This window comes from Phaseolus vulgaris, chromosome 8 (assembly GCF_051622355.1).
Source record: "Phaseolus vulgaris cultivar YP4 chromosome 8, ASM5162235v1, whole genome shotgun sequence".
In the NCBI taxonomy this organism is placed as follows: domain Eukaryota; kingdom Viridiplantae; phylum Streptophyta; class Magnoliopsida; order Fabales; family Fabaceae; genus Phaseolus; species Phaseolus vulgaris.
Genome location: NC_143505.1, coordinates 7282658 through 7300528, shown reverse-complemented (window position 1 = coordinate 7300528; position 17871 = coordinate 7282658). Strand labels below are relative to the sequence as shown.

Below are 17871 nucleotides of genomic sequence, written 5' to 3'. Positions count from 1 at the left end.
GCAATTATGTTAGTTTGCTGCAGAAACTATGCAAGCATCATATCTGGACATACAAAATCCAAACACAATAAAATACAATACAGTGAAACATAAAATTAGATCTGTGTTCAGTTAACCACTTAAAAAAGCTACATTTTGATCAAACTATCTGCATTGAACTAATTTGGTAAGCGAAATTCAGATTAAGCGAATAAGCCTAAGACCCAAACATAGTTGAAGATACTCAAAGAGCATATCAGCAATGGCAACAAACTATTCCGATCAATAAAGATATTATAAATATATAGAAAATAAGGGACAAACTGTTCCGGCACTGGAGTAGTGTGATCCATAATGGAATTTGGGGATGACTGGATCATCAAAGCTAGTATATCTCTCCTGAAATCTATTCAGTCGATCAGGATTGAGTGCACCAACAGGCTGCATGACATTAAAAAAATTAACTATGAAGACACAGATTATAAATGCTTTTACAATAGCTTCTAAAGAAATATTTCATTACATAACACCTTTGAAAGGTCTCGATAAGAAGAGGGATTAGAAAGATCCAAGCTCTCTGAACTGTAGTCAGAAAGAATCCAGGGGAAAACCGGATACTGCCAAAAATTGGTAATGATAAATGAAAATCATGAAAATAGGATTAAATAGATAAATTAAATGAAGTAAATTAAAGGGGATGGGGAGGTCACCTGGGTAATATCATTATAACTGCGCCCAGCCAGTGTATTGAGTTGCATTAGATATTCAAAATTACTGATCTGCACAAAGGAATTACAAAACTCGTGTAGTCATATTTAAGCGACAAGTATCCAATTATAATTCAAATTATTTTTTTCTTAATGAACCAAGGCTCTTACCTCCCACCTAGTCCAGCGTTCCATGAGTTGAATTCTCTTCAAAAGTTGTTCAGGCCTCTATAACAAGAAGGAAATTTCTTTAGATTCTTGAACCACATGAAACCCAAAAGCTATGCTAAAAATATATATAATATAAAAAATGTAAAATTGCAGTAAACATCAGCATGAGTTGTATATATTTCATCGACATTTATTCATACAGCCCAGATGCATAAAAATTTACACAAAAATCACAGAAAGGATATTACCTGAGTAGCCAGATATATATTGTTTAAATGAGGAGGTCGTGATTGAACAATTGCACGATATGCATTTCTACGGCCTTCACCATTCTGAAGAGGGAAGTAGAAAGGAAAATGTTAGTCATACTAAACCATCACTTAGCCTCCACCAATCAGCTTAGGATTTTAGAAGAGTTGATCTTTAATATGGTATGAAAGCCTTCAAGACCAATGGTCAACTGTCCAATCCTTTCCACCTCCATTCTCCAAAATTAAATCAAACTTCCATGTAAAAGCTTAAGCTTGTAAGAGAGTCTTAGACAAGGATCATAATGTACAGCATTCAACAGTCATAAGTAAAATGTTATGAATCACATCAGTGTTAAGATAACCTAAAAAACTAAATGATATTATGATAGAATTTAGCTCCTCTAAAATTAGGTTGTACTTTATAGGATAAAGTATATATAACCATTGAATAGAAAATTAATGGTTGAGACTTAAGATTTTAACAGCTTCTTAGTTTGTCATACTTGTGTGTGGATTTAATCACAATCCAAACCTTTGATTTTTTTAAACAATGGTTATAATTTTAGTTTATCCCTGTAAGTGCACTCCCTAAAATTAAAGGAACAAATCCTTTTTCCTGAAAATTTAAAGGAAATAAATTGGGAAATTTAAGAAGAAATACCCCAAAATCAAAGAAGAAGTTTGACCGGTCCACCAAAAATAACTCCAGGGCACTTCTTCTAAGGAGGTATCTGTAACAGGAACTAACGCTTATAAACCACTAAAATCATGTTTTAAAAAAGGAAGTATGCTGCAAATGAACAATAAAAAAACTACTAAAAAACTTCATGTAGATGAAAAAAAAAAAGAACACGTTGCTTCACGTCTCAAGAGAGGAGAGTATTCAATTCTTAAAAAAAAAAAACTACTTAGTTACAAACAACCATGGTGGAAACTTAAACGAATCAAGGATATTTCCTTATAGGTTCAGAGACAAATATTAAACATCAATGGCTAAGTGCACATTCAACATATCTAAGGAACCTACATTAGAAATGGGAATAAAAAAAAATTAATTTAATGCAAAAATAAAAAGGAAATAAGGAACCAACACCTGTTGTCCACCCGAGCACACAGCAACTACATGTGTAAATATGGTTAATCTTGTTTCACAAATGGTTAAAAGTAAATGAACTAAACTGTATACAATTATTGATATGTATACCATCATCAGGTTATTGAGATGTCAATGGTAGTTAACTTCGTTTCATAAGAGGTTAATAGTTTCATACTGTTACCATCATCCCATGTAATTAAATAATGTAAATATCATTAGCTTTGTCTCAAAAGTTGTTAAGAGAAAATGAACATGAATTTATATAATTATTCATATGTGGTTTATAATGTCATAAAGTTAATCAAATGTCTAATGGTAGTTAACTATGCTTAAAAGTGGTTAATATTTATTAAGATAGTTGTTTATTATCTGTTGTGAGACAAAAACAAAGACAAAAACTCAACTCTCAAATGACAAAACTCAATGAATCCCTAAACATTACATTCCTCTTACTAAGAAAAACTCAAGTCTCAAATCAGCTAAACATAGTGCCAAAATAAAATATATAAGTGAGGACAATCCTCACCTTCCAAGTAAGGTTTAGACCTAAACTATTTGTAAGATAGTATCAGGGTTTATCCTAAATCTGTTTGAAGGGCCACTCGCTACATCATCTACATTTCAAGCCCAATAGTGTTAGATGAGAAAGGTGTATCAGGAAAAAGCTAACTCCCACATCAACTAGAGATAGTGTCAATATAATATATAAGAGATCACAATACTCGCCTTACAAGGTGATTTTTTAAGACTGAATTAAACCTAAACTGCTTTTTAAGACCTCTATTATTTCTTCACTACCCACCCTCTAGTTAACCAACTAATATGCTAACTGTCTTAATTACCAAACTCACGACAGACTATACTTGAAATGGAAAAACACTAAAATGCAACAGAATGAATAGATAATAGTATGGTATGGTCTACGAAATAAGCTCACCTCCGACTATAAATTTGGTGAAGAGATGACATTAGCCAGCTGCGATCTTTTTCTTGTTTCCCTGCCTCAACATCGGAATTAGAACCATCCATTGTGGTGCTGGTCTCACTGTTATCAACTATAAAATTTATCCTCCTATTGGTTACCTACAATAAGAGAATAATGCTTTACATGAGTGTTATTACCTACCTTGGACAAGAAAGTCTCTAAAATTGTAGGCTTTAGGTAGGGAAGGTGGAAATTAGAGAATATCAACAGAAAATAACAGGATATGAAATTGATATGATGTGATTCAAAACAAAAATACAAATGATTGGAAAGTCATCTCTCTTTTAGGAACAATTTAGCATCTCTTGTATTATGGAATCAAATATTAATATTCGTTGTTGTAGCTCATTTTATTCTTTGAATATGTTGTTTCCAATTTTGGGTACATTATGTTTAGAAAATTATGGGTGAATTCGACCGTGTGTGTGTTTTATTTTGGTTTTTCAAAACTATTTATTAAATTAGTTTATAATCTATTTTTTAAATGAAAAGAAAGAAAAAGTATGTTCAACCATTCTGTTTCAAAAAACAATTCCAAAAGTTTTAAGGGAAGAAAATCTGCTAATGAATTTGTTCTAAAATAATCTTTAAAAAAATAATTAAAAAGACTTGTTTGATATATCATTTTTCTCTATTTTATAACTTATTTACTCGTGAAGAATTCAATTACATTTTTGTGAAATAATATCATATATAATATTGATCTTTGTAAATATCATGGATTTAAAATATAATTTTCCACACTAGTGGAGAGAACGACCATGCTCAATAAAATTACAATATATAAACCAAGGAGGACAGAAATCAGACAAGGAAAACTGTGCGAGGAATGATCGAAAGCTTTTGAGAAGTTGGGAATTGGGACAAAGAAAAAGGAATGTGAGATATATAAGCTTTCCAAAAATATGGAAAGGAAATCAAATTATTTGAACCAATATATTCAAGAAAAATTGGTGAACTGTTTTTTTTTGTAAATGATTCAGTTTAATTGAGAAATAAAAGGAACTGATTAACTTTAAACCTAAGGGCTTCTGGAATAAAAACTGATACCAAATGATTTTGGCATGCTTCAAATGATTGATGAGTTTGGGGTGCCAACCTAGTTGGGATTGTAAGCTATATAGCGATGCTTTTGCATACCTACCTTTCTATCATATAGAAAGGGCAGAAAATGGAACCAAAAGATTTTTGCATGAGCAGAAGTGAAACAAGTATAAGCATTGCAATTTTAGCATGACACAGGAGGAAAATGACTTTGGGGGTAAAACTGGAATAGGCCACAAGTCTCTAAATTTAAGTATCTAGTGTCAATATTAAAAAATGAGGGAAAATTAATAAAGATGTCCCACAAGATAGGGTACAAGTTGGGTGATGAAAATGGAGAAAGGTATCAGAGGTCATTTGTGAGCACAAAGTTCCTGCCAAGCTCAATGGGGAGTTTAATCATATTGATATTTGACAAATTACATTGTATTAAAGTGAATGTTGGGCTTCACAGAGACGATAACATTGTAAGGATCAATGACAAAACATGTTACAGAGGATGATGTTGCTCTTGTACCATGTTGACAAGAGAAAAACAGAGAAGGAATATAATGAATTTCGTGTGTTGTGTGCCACATGAGTAACTGTTATTTATAATGAAGAACAGATACAACAATAAGGAACAAAATAATATCTAATGATGGGAAATATTTAATGCAAAATTTGTTTAGTAGCATATAGCCTTTGTTATAAGAATTTTATCCATAGCAGCAGCAGTGTTTTTGGGAGGTTGTTATTGAAATTGTGCAGTAAATACACATAGATACAACCTCTCTTTTTGACTATGTGGTTGTTATTAATGATATTTTTGCATGTTTATATGTCATGTTAAGTATATGGTAAACTTTTTAAATGTTTATAAATTTTATGTTTCACGATACAAAACAATTCATGGTTCAAAATATAAGCTCTACAATACATAATTTGTATCTCGACTGAACTACCATGATTAAAAGTAAAACAAAAACATTTTCTAAAACTATGCAAGTCCTTAATTATTTCTATAGTTGATTCCACTGCATTGTCACACCACAGCATTGTGGTCCAAACAACCCAAATCAATGCTCATCCACAAAGTCCATAACTGCTGAAAATCCAAATCTTCCAACACATCATTAACATAATCCAATTTCAAACCCACCCTGTAGTTTGTGACAGAAGAACAGCTGGGAGTAGAATGATAGCAGTGCCAAGAATATAAGCCCGATTGTAACAAGAAAATGAGGCAAGAGGAAGACTCGTGCCTTTTTTTGCAAGTGTTCAACATTATAAGAATGCTATTTATGCACCACTTTTACTATTTTTTGGTTATCTTTGGGGATATAAAATGCAATAAATATAGTACACAAAATCTACTATGCCAAAAAAGCAATTTCATCAGGATAATTTCAGTATCAAAGGAGGTATCCACATTTATAACTACATACATATTTAATAAAATACATTAAATAAGGCCAATAGAACTTACTTGAAAGGTTCCTCGAATGACCTTTAGTGGTCGGACCATTGATGAAGGTAGCTCAAGAACAATTCTTTCATCAAGTTCACTAGGTACATACCCAGGTGCAATGGCTGAAGAACTCCGCACAAGTTCTTCATCACTTGCATGTTGAGTAGCACCAGACTCTAAAGATGCCAGAACAGCTTGATCAGCCGATTCGGACATTCTAGTCTGATTGTCTCCTTTATCATCATCACTGACCCTAGTATTCAGGTTGTCAATTTCCACCGGTTCTTCATCTTCATTGACTGTCTCCAATGAGATTGCTTCTGCTGACAAAATTGGAGTCTGTTGGTCATTTTTCTCCCCAAAATAGTCCTCATAGTTTGCCGCAGAACCTAAATGATCAGAGCCGTGGTAATTCCTCCTCAAACATCTTCTCATCCTTGAAGAACCTTCCATTAAATCTAGCTTCCAGAACACCTAGAAAATTATATAATAATTAGTATAATGAAATAAACACAAATATTTTGCAATTTCATGTACTAGAAAGTGCATCCTCCAATTAAGGCATAACAAGAAAAAAGAAACAAAAAAAAGCAAAGGATAAGATTAAGGAAGCAATCAAATTCTTTGGAAAACCAAAGGTTTCCCATATAACTGTCAGGATCACATTAAAAAAAAGGCTGAAATTTGTTTGCAAGATTTTCTGATGTCAAAGGAACAAGCAGCAAGAAACACAATGCATGTTTCTTAGTGTCACTTTCTCATTATGTCCTGAAAAGAGAATTTATCGTAGAAAGGGATGAGATGCTATAAAGAATGTGATTTTGGTAATGACAATGTGAAGAATAGTATCACAACATACACAAGGTAGACTGTATAAATGATCTGCAGAAGGCCCAAAAAGACTTTTCATTTCTATTAACTGGTGAATAAGTTTGCGCCATGCCCGGACTCCAGTACTGATTCGATGCCGACCAATTACATCTACATAAGCACGCCTGTCAATCTGGCAACCAAGAAATATTTAATAAGCTGTTTCTCCAAAATCTGAACACCATAGAAACAATTAGCAAACAAACCTCAGACCGTTGCATGTTTCTTGCTAGGGCAAAACTAGCAACAAGAACAGCAATGTATTTATATGAAAAGGCATTGAAGTCTTTCCCATATACCGACTTCGTATCAACAGGGTGCAAACATTCCATCCAGGCAACTCCCATTGCTTCAGAAATATTCCAACTCTTTACCCGCTCCATATCACTAGCATTCCTTCGCTGTGCAGCTGTGGCCATTGCAACAGCACTAAGACCTCTTCCAGAACCAATCTTTGCAAATCTCTCAAGATCACGAGCAGCTGCCAAAGCAGCAGCTTTTGCAGCAGCTTTGTCCTTTGGAAGGGGTGGGGTTTTATTTGTGGCTTCCAGAGGTTTTTGAAAGCTTGAAAATGTATGGAGTTTAGTCTGTTTTCGTTCCATCAATGAAGTATCACGCTTGAGATGGGAAGTTGTTGCAGGCCGATGGCTTTCACCACCTGAGGTACCTGCCGCAACCATAGCCATTGCCATTGAAGCAGGTGGAGATGCAAAAGCAGCAGCCCAGGCAGGAGATATCATAGCAAGAGCGGCCTGAAATAAATACTAGATATTGAATGCATATCTCAATGAATACAAGATTAGCATCATAATGAATAAGTTTTAGCATATCATTATTGTAGTGACAAATAAAAAAAGCAAACTAACAAAACTAACAAACAAATCATAAATAACATACAAATCTAATGGTTTTCCATTTTTAATAGTAAGCACTCAAGTAATAAAAACCCCTTTTTATTCAAGGTTGGTGGCACCATAAAGTTGTATGCAATTTTTATTCAAGGTTAGTGGCACCATAAAAAAACATAAAGTAGATAAATAGGCTACGTCGTAATTTTGGTCCCCTAATTCCTTTCCCTCCTCAATTTTAGCCCTTAGTTTTAGAAAATCTTCAATTTTGGTCAAATTCTCACTTTTGTATACTTTTTTTCTTTTATTTTTAACATTTATAACTAATTAATTAAAATACCTTTTTATGGTACCTTAAATGAAAACATTAGGTCTAGGACTCAATTTGACCCCAAAAAAGCACAAGGTATATGAGGAGATTACCAAAATTGCAGATTTTCTAAATTTTTGAGCCTAAAATCAATGAGACCAAACCACATATCAGAACTTAAAGGGAAACCACATGCACGTGAATGTACACATTATATACATTGTTGAAAATATAGGGTTTTAGGTATTGAGAGCACATTGGAGAATGGAGACTGAATAATAATCCCTTGAGAATTATTGTATGCACTACAAAAGATATAAAAGACAAATGGTTTACGTAACTGGAAAGTTGCATTGCATTAATGATTCAGTAAAATTCAATTTCAGTTACAACTGATTGAAATCCTTTATTTATTGATAACAGGCCAGCTGACAAGTTGGGCCCAGATCACTAACCAAAGCCTAAGAAAGAAAGAAAAAGAAAAGTACACTGAAAGCATGAGTTGATCTCTAATATAGTAATACTACTCGCAAACAAATCACCTTATGATATATAAACATCTTATAAGATATTTTTTATATTATTCTAACACTTCCCTTTAAGCTAAAGCTTACTAAGCTTTAAATTTGTTACAAAGAAAGAGAAAATCAGAGCTATTATTATATAAGAAAAAGTGAACTAATGGAACGAATATAATTCTGCTACATTTATTCCAGAAAAGAATGGTGTTGAAAACACCAAGGATCTCTCTCATTCTACATAGGGAAAATAGCTATGCAACTATTAACATAATTCCCTCCTTGATGTTCCATTTAAAAGATTATTTATATGCCTTTCTCTCTAACTGCCTACTCACTAACTTCTAACAACTTCCTAAGAAAAGCGTAATTAAATTTTTATGGGCTTTTCTTCCTATAGCAGACTCACAAGGCCTTAGGCTCAGATTGTGTTATATCTCTTGCCTAACAGAAAATATAATACAAGTACCTACAAATTAGTAAATAGTCTATCTATCATGCATTGCACAGGGTACCAAAGTACAAGCACTTTATGAGTTTGTTCATATCCATATGCTTCTTAAAAGAGTAGAGAAAGAACAAGGAGTTTAGAGAGAAGAATGAGAGAAGAGAGAACTTTATTATATGATTGAATACAGAACATACAGGGAAGATTGGGTATTAATAGTACCCAGTGTAGTAGTTAATACATATAAAACAGTTAAGACTGTTATAACATAAATTAGGACAAATATAGTAATGTTATTGTGGAAGTGAAGAAAAAGGGAGGTGTCACTTTTGGTGGGATGAAAACCAAGAGAGATTAAAGTGGTACATAGCTTGTGAAACCAGGATCTAGGTGCCTGTTTCAACCCGTAAAGAGCTTTGTTAAGTTTGCAAACAATGTTGGAGTCACCAGTTTCAAAGCCAGGAGGTTGAATCATGTAGATAGATTCCTCCAGGTCACCATACAAAAAGGCATTATTAATGTCAATTTGATTGACAGACCAATTTAATTGAAGAGCTAGAGTGAGGATAATACGTATGGTGACAGGCTTTATCACAGGACTGAATGTTTCAAAGTAGTCAAAGCCTTGTTGCTGATGAAAACCTTTGGCGACGAGACGAGCTTTATTCCGCTGAAAGGAGCCATCAGCATTGTATTTGATTTTGAAAATCCATTTGCAACCAATGGGTTGAACTCCAGGAGGAAGAGAGGTGAGACTCCATTGGGGAAGATGTAAGGCTTCTTTGGTGGATTTGGGAAGGGTCAAAACAGGTGCTGCAGTAAAGGCACGTGGGCCAAGTAAAGCAGCCTTCGCGCGTGTAAGCATAGGGTGAGTGTTTTGAGGAACAGGATTAAGTGGAGTCAAAGCAGTGGAAGACGAGTCAAAGTGAGAGGATATAGTAGCAGAGGAATCAGGAATTTCTTGTGAGGAAGCAGGGGCGGTAGGTTGTGATTCAGGGGGTGCTGGTTGAGACACAAAAACAGGCGGTTGATGAAAAACAGTTAAAGTGGGTGAAGGGATGGAGGAAGGGTTATTAGTGGGTGAAGAAACAGAAGAAAAAGGGTTAGATAAAACAGCATAGGGAAAACCAGATTCATTAAAAGTAACATGACGAGTAATATACATACGCCTAGTTGGAGAGAGACACATGTAACCTTTGTGATTGGAGGCATAGCCAAGAAACACACACAAAGATGAACAAAAACTCATTTTATGTTTATTATATGGGCGAAGAAGAGGATTACAAGCACATCCAAAAAATTTGTAAAAAGAATAATCAGGGTGTGTTAAACAACAGATAATATGGGCTTTGATTGTTTAAAACAGATGTGGGTAAAACATTTATAATGGAAACAACAGTAGTGAAAGCATAGGCCCAGAAATGCATGGGTAAATTAGAACAAACAAGTAGAGTCAATCCTATATCAACAATATGCCCTATGCTTACGTTCAACAGAACCATTTTGTTCATGAGTGTGAGGGCAAGTTAGACGATGAGATATGCCATTGGATAACAAGAAAGATTTAAAACAGAGAAACTCTTTTGCATTGTCAGTTTGAATGCTTAACAGTGGAAAACCAGTTTGTTTTTCAATATATAATTTGAAAAATTTGAAAACAGTGAGTGCTTGTGATTTAGTGTGAATTAAATAGAACCAAACATATCTAGTGTAGGCATCCACAAAAGAAATATAGTAAGTAGCACAATTAGTTGCAGGGGTAGCAGACGGCCCCTAAATGTCAATGAAAACAAGCTGTAAAGGTTTAGTGTATCTGCTACCGTATATGGGTCAAGACGGGATGTGACAGAGGTGATAAAAGAATCGTATTCATCGGACAGCCCATCAAGAACAGCTTCAATGTGATCTTCTGTAGAAATGGGACAACCCACAACAGCCAAGTGGTCTACGGTTTTCTTGATATCAAGAAGGTAGGTAGAGATGGAGCGGTCCTTCTTGGGTGTACGCAGCTGCTGTTTGTGCTTCTTTATTTGAGCACGAGTTTGAGATGCATAATGGGTCTGGAGTTTTTGCCACACTTGATTTGAAGTGTCCATGCCTACCATCTGAGTTAGGATACCTGCAGTCATAGATGCCAATAACCAGGCCAAGATTGCCTGATCCTGACGATCATACTGGATATATTTGGAGTTAACAGTGGGGGAAGAGTCTTCCTCGACAGAGATGAAGCGCGAAGGAATGCAAGAACCATCCAGAAAATAAAGAAGATCTAGGCTTCGAAGGGTGGCATTAACTTGTTGTCGCCAGACAAGGAAATTGTCTGGATCCAGTTTCAGAGGTATTGGGGTATGAAAGCTATGAGGGAGAAGAGCTTCGGGCTTGGAAGAAAAAATTTCAGGATTGGTTTCAGTGGTGGATGATGAGGCCATTTTTGGCTCTGGATACCATAAAAGAGTAGAGAAAGAACAAGGGGTTTAGAGAGAAGAATGAAAGAAAGAGAGAACTTTATTATATGATTGAATACAGAACATACAGGGAAGACTGGGTATTAATAGTACCCAGTGCAGTAATACATATAAAACAGTTAAGACTGTTATAACTAACACTTCTTTTAAATGAAAATAAGTATGCAAAAGCATCACTATGCTGATTTCAATCCCAACTATATATTTAAAAACACATGTGAAGCAAAGTACCTCAATTGGCAAGGAATCAGCCGCCAATGCACGATCATCTGCAATAAGAGGATTCAAGCCATCAGCAGTAGCAAGCTCATGAATGGCAGCTAAAACAGGGCGCCACCTCCTTAATACACCAACGAATGGTGGTAAAATAGCTTCAAGGTACTGTTTACGAAGAGGCTTTTGATCTCTGCTAACAGCATGGTATACCTGGACAGATGTTGTACTATGGTAACTACAATAGTTGTGCACAAAAGAAAGACAAATGACACATGTGCACAGGAAAGATTAGGATGATAATACAAACCTCAGAATACAGCACGCAACATGCTACCAAAACTCTTTGCCTCTTAGAATCAGAAATTGGCATGTTGAGAACAGGTGAGAGAACACTGTTCAAATTACAAATAAATAAATAAACAACAAGAAAAACCCTTCAATATTATCAGTCGGTGATGATGATATTCATCTGCTAAGAAATAAGAAATATAGACAAATTGGGAAATTCAATTAGTAAGACCATTTTAAAAATATAGGACAATGTTTCAAATAGATGTAAATAAAAAAAAGGTATTAAATAAGGGGGCGGGGAAAGCAGTTTGCAGCTGGACTTTGTTACTGTAAGGAACGTGTTTGTGTGATACTTGGGACAGAATAGTATGTTAGATATTTAGTAAAGTACTTGTTATGTACTATAAATAATAGTGATATATTGTGATACATATTATGTGTGAAATAAAATTTTAGATACTACCATATGAATATCAAAGATGGCATGGCAGCCTGTGGTGGAAATTTTATGGTGGACAAATTTTCATGCTACTATATATATATATATATATATATATTTATATATACACACTAAAAAAACAATTAATATATTAAAAATAGCATAATGACAAACCAATTTCATAACATCTACAAAATTGTCATCAGATAACGTCTTAAACTTAATTCATAATGTTGAATGTAACGGGCTTAGTCCATAGTTTTTTTACATTCTGTTATGTTCTTTTGTTATTATTTCAATCTATAAATAAACAACCTATATGTGTATTTTACACAAGGGAAATTAATCTTATATTTATTTTTTTCATTCTTAATATGGTATCAGAGCATAGGGTTAGGGTTAAATTTTTTTGCGGTGAAGCCACTGTCACCACTTCTCCGCCATCATCATTTAGTTTTTACCGTCACTCAAGTGTTGGGTGTATCTATCTAGTAGTATATGTTGATGACATTTTTCTTACAACACCAAGGAATCTCTCAAATAAAACAACATATTTGTCACCATTTTCAGACCAAAGATCTTTGCAAACTCAGATATTTATCGGGAATTAAGGTAGCACAATCCAACAATGGTATTGTTATCTGTCAAAGGAAGTATGGATTGGATATTTTGGAGGAAACTAAATTAATAAATTCAAACTTTGTTAACACACTTATGGATCCTAATGTCAAACTCCTACCAAGTCAGAGGAAGCCTCTCTTAGATACCGAGAAGTATAGAAGAATAGTTGGAAAATTGAACAATTTTAATGTTACTTGTCCGGTTACGGTTAGTATGGTGAGTCAAGTCCTTAATTCTCCATATGTTGATCATTGAAATGTGAAATGCAGTCATTCGTCTATTGAAGTATATTAAAGATTCTCCTGGAAAAAGGCTTGTTATATGGTCACAATAATTATACTAGAGTTGTATGTCATTCATATGCTAATTCGACAGGATCTCCGTTTGATAGAATATCCACTTCCATATATTGTGTTTTGTTGGAGATGTGGTATCAGAGCCATTTTCAAGCCTATCCTAGCAAATATTTGTTGGGCCTATCGTGCCACCCGCTATCGGGCCGCTATCGGACCACCCATAATATATAGTCCCACGCTCGAGTTGGCAGTCTCGGCGTGAGGGGGTGTGTTGGAGATCCCACATCGACTAGAGATTAGAGCCTTTCATTGTATATAACACCCCATGAACCGGTTTTATGGGGTTGAGTTAGGCTTAAAGTCCACTTTCTAATATGTTTCTATTGGTGATAATTTGATTTCTTGGAAGAGAAAAATGTAGAGCCATGGCCTCAGCTACTAGTGAGCTTATTTGGCTTAAACAGTTACTTAAAGAATTGCAATTTGGAGAGGTCACTCAAATGACACTCATATGTGATAATCATGTTGCTCTTCATATTAGCTCAAATCTCATCTTTCATGAGAGGACCAAACATATTGAGATTGATTGTCATTTCATTCGAGAAAAGATTGTATCTAGAGACATCAAGACTGAGTTTGTTAATTTGAATGATCAGATATTTCCACTAAATCTTTAGGGGGATCTAGAATTTATTATATTTCTAACAAGCTTGGTATATACGATTTATATGCACCAGCTTGAGGGGGATTGTTGAATGTAACAGACTTAGCCCATAGTTTCTGTTATTCTGGTATTATTTACATATATAAACAAACAACCCTATGTGTGCAAGGGAAATTAATCCCATATTTATTTTCTTTATTCTTAATACATAAAAATTCTAATACTTCATTTATAGTTTGAGGAACCATTGCTTTGGTTGTGGGTGCTTGATATTATCCTATAAGGGGAAAATGTTTTATTAGCAAACCAAAAAACAACAAACAAATAACTGGTTCTGAAATTTAGGAGAAAAACAGACAACTATAAAAACAGAGTAAAAACTCTATGAAGAACATGTGAAAAGAGGAGAAAAGGAGAGAAAAACAGATGAGGAAGAAAGAGAGGGGTAAATAACAAATAGAAGGAAGAAGAAGGAAAAACAGAAAAAATAACATGGTTTCAAGGTTTAGGTCATCGGAGCTGATGTCACCACAGTGGTTCAGACCGCTGAAGTAAATTACTGACATAGACAACTCCAAGAAGACTTGACAACAGAGAAGGCTCATTATTAATGCTTTCACAGCTTAGGACTTTCGCTCCGTGAAGAAGGTTCTTGTTCATAAAAGAGGGTTCATTCTCTCCCGTCCTCAACCTTTGGATTTAAAATTGAGCCAAACCCAAAATCATGTTTTTGAAAAACAAAAATTAAATTTGAAAACCAATATTCCACCACAGGCGCCACAATACACCATGGTGTTACGGCGGAAATGGTAGAAGACGCCATATCCTTTAAAATAGCAGATAGCGGTGACCGACAAAACTTCCATAACCACCATTTGATAACGCTGGCTAGGGTTGAAAATTTTGCAGTAGAAATAAACATATGGTTTATATTTTAATGAAGCCTAATTTGAACTAGGGGGAGCGTTGCAGATAATTCAGTTAGTGTTGTATGTTATTCAGGTAGTTAGTGGGTTGTTAACTAACTGTTTGTTATTATACTATAAATAGGAATGCTATATTGTGATAAATAGATGTGTGCGAACAATATTTCAAAGTCAGAACCCATATCTCTTGGTCTCTCTCTCCCCCTTTTTATTCTGTTTTGTTCAGTATGTTCTATAATAGATAAAGATAGACAAAAAATAATTGAGCAATAAAAATGTCACCTAGAAAATAAATTTAGAGTACAAGTGGTATATTCTAAATGACACCTACATATTTTATTATTAAAGTAGAGAGAGTATATAAGTGTTCTAACAGTTCAATGGCCATTGATCATTTATGGATAAAAAAATGAACTATGTATATGTATATATATATATGTCAAGATTGAATAGGTTATTTTACCTCCACAAAAGTGCTGACCGTGGTTTTCTTCCTTCAGATCCTGAATCCTCAAAACTTGTATTTCTCATCAGCATATGATCTTCACCATCATCATCTTCTCTCATCGATAGAAGAACCATTCGAAGCATGCACAAAAATGGCTGGTCACTGTCCAGTAGCTGGTACAATGCAGACATCCCTCCCATTCCTGTACCCGACCCTCCACCTATACCAAGACCACCACCAAGCCCAGACTCGTCCAGCAATAAGGCTTGGAGCATTGCCACAGACTTTTTCACCAAGGGAAGCTCAATCCACTTTCCATTTGCATCTTTCTCTAGAGCAGACTTCCAAAAATCCCATCCACTCCCACCACCCTCAAACAGGGCTGGATTTGGAGAAAGGTTGACACCATACCACAAACGGCTCCTGTATTTCCAGCCATCCGCTAAATCCTTAGCACAGGACCCATATGACACAAAAGCACAAGAAACAGATTCATAGGGCTCAGCTGCTGCAGCTGCAGCAAGCCTTTCCATCACTGACGATGGGATCTGGCCACTTCTGTCGGCCATTGATGAAAGCACCTAAAATTATCTTGAAAGCATTAGTTTCACCAATACAAAAATAAATGAGAACGAGAACTACACAATTCAAAGTAACATGAATGCTAATAAAAGGAATTGTAATGCGAATAAAAAAAATATTCAATCCATATTTTCTTAAATCAGAAGAATGCGCAATGCAGTTAGAGATAAGAAAACAGAAAAGGAATTAAAAGAATAATACTCTGATTTATATTATAAAAATATTTAGAGAAAATGACAGTCACATCACCAAGGAATGGAATTTGTAAGAATAACAGAAACAGTATTGTAGATCTACAAAATAAAAACTAGACATCAATATTTATTTCTAACATGCATAGATGTGCAGTTAAATTACTGTATGCATACATCTAGAGGGACTGCCCCAGAGTCACTAGTTTCTAATGATTCTTCAATAGTCGACAATGACATTGGGCGACTATTGATTTGATACTCAGCAGAAATTGGAGAAGGTGAAGCATCTGCAGCACGTGTAGAAGAGGAATGTTTGCTTTGTACTCGTAAATGATCTTCAACAAGCATAAGTATCACAATGGCATTCTCCACTAAAGCCACAGACAACTGAGCAGCATTATCAGCTTCAGTCTTAGCTTCTCTTGGTGACAAACCCCCAGCTGCAACACCAGCTGCGGCCGCAGCAATAATTTGAGTCTGCATTAAGTAAAAGATGTATGTAGTAATTATTGATGTTTTGCCATCCACACCTCAGCAAAAACAAGAAGTTTTGAGCAGTTAGGAGTTAGTTACCATCTCAGCAAAAGTTAGTTAAGAATAAGAGAGGTTTGTATAAATACATTTTGGGTCTAGAGAAAGGGCAAGAAAAATGTATGTTGGGAGGAGACTGGTCCTCGAAGGACCAGAGTTCTTGTATCTGTAACAGCATATATAGCAGGAAATATACAATGTTTGTCTTTCATATCTCTGTAAACTTCATCTTTCTTAAGTTTCTAATCCAGTTTATATATCTTAGAGAAACAGATGTGATATTTTTTATTACTTTTATTCTGTATAAATCTGAATACAAAGGGAGGCTTTATAGAAGCTACCCTTGAAAGCAAAAAGACCAAAAAACCCAAAAATTGATTCACCAAAAGGGACAGCTGGAAATAACAGACCAGACCAGAAAGAGAGAAGATGTAACCGAAAGATACAAAAAGAAAAGAATATCTCTTATTTTTTTATTCTAAGATATTCTAATACATGGGGATTTAATATCAATTTGTGTTTATACATGAGAGGGATTTGTTTATTAAGTGTGCATTACACATTTAAAACGTTAAATAACTGGAGGAAAAAGAATACAAGAATGAATGACATTATCAAGCAAGGCATTTAATGTACAAAACTCTTCATAGGAAAATAAAAAAGAATAGAAAAAAAATGTACCTGAACCTGCAATTCCCTAGCAGCAAAATCCAGCAAGCCTCCCAGAAGTTTCCTCTTAAAAATAGGTAATGCTTCTTCACGTCTTCAAGACAGAAATTAACCCAGACATGAATGATTATATAAATGACATGAAACAAGTAACTGTTGTCAACTGCCACTTTAAACAGTCAATCAAAACTAGGGAGTAATATGGTAGTATAGCAGGAGATTGTAAAACTCCTCAAAAGCCTTCATAACGTTTTCTACAAACCAAAATCATCACTTTAAACATCAGTTTCTTTGACCATGTTTCTGACATGATTGTCTCTCTTTCAATTCCTAGTCAACTGATGTCAAATCTATATCCCTATTGCTTCATCATATTTCATCATCAATCGTTAGCAACTTTTATTCAAATTTAGAATTTACCTGGTAACAAACACCAGTGGAACATAAACTTTTTTTTAAGGTTCAGTATATTTTTCTTTAGCTACTACCTTCACTTCACAGCATAATACTTCCTATGTTCGAAACTTATCTGCCAGTGAATTTCGGTTTGTTTCAAAATGATGCTTTAGAAAGCATTAGTTATTTGTTAGTTTCTCGCTCACCTAAATGCTCATAATTTACAACTAACTCTAACTTATTTAATAAGTGCTTATTTAAACACGATTATTTTGTCATAGTAATTAATGTATGATTTTCTTAAGATGTGTGGAGTTTTTGGGTATCCTATTCCAAATCATGCCCTTCAAGAAAATATGAGCCAGTACCATTTATAATTGAAGCATGGTGACATGATAGTTTCCAAACATAATACTTCACAAAGAAGTTATACAAAAGAAGTATCTTCTAAATTTG

General features: G+C 34.6%; 1 protein-coding gene across 6 annotated transcripts in view; it reads right to left on the bottom strand.

Annotated features, from left to right (window-relative positions):
* Window positions 1-17871, bottom strand: part of LOC137826382 (WD-40 repeat family protein / beige-like protein) — a 49067-nt gene that overhangs the window by 13562 nt on the left and 17634 nt on the right. For 5 of the 6 annotated variants that reach the window (XR_011083483.2, XM_068632329.2, XM_068632331.2 and 2 more), the window contains 15 exons: window positions 17032-17113; window positions 15994-16296; window positions 15059-15624; window positions 11666-11750; window positions 11374-11568; window positions 6760-7305; window positions 6543-6686; window positions 5702-6157; window positions 3142-3287; window positions 1770-1839; window positions 1106-1189; window positions 858-914; window positions 690-758; window positions 510-596; window positions 304-420 (listed from right to left, as the gene is read on the bottom strand). Coding sequence is in view for 5 of the 6 variants with exons in the window: in XM_068632329.2 (XP_068488430.2) it covers window positions 304-420; window positions 510-596; window positions 690-758; window positions 858-914; window positions 1106-1189; window positions 1770-1839; window positions 3142-3287; window positions 5702-6157; window positions 6543-6686; window positions 6760-7305; window positions 11374-11568; window positions 11666-11750; window positions 15059-15624; window positions 15994-16296; window positions 17032-17113 (3007 nt within the window). In the remaining variant the exon portion in view is untranslated. Of the gene's footprint in view, window positions 1-303; window positions 421-509; window positions 597-689; window positions 759-857; window positions 915-1105; window positions 1190-1769; window positions 1840-3141; window positions 3288-5701; window positions 6158-6294; window positions 6452-6542; window positions 6687-6759; window positions 7306-11373; window positions 11569-11665; window positions 11751-15058; window positions 15625-15993; window positions 16297-17031; window positions 17114-17871 lie in introns of those variants that run through there. The other variant, XM_090293545.1, reaches the window with a different exon arrangement.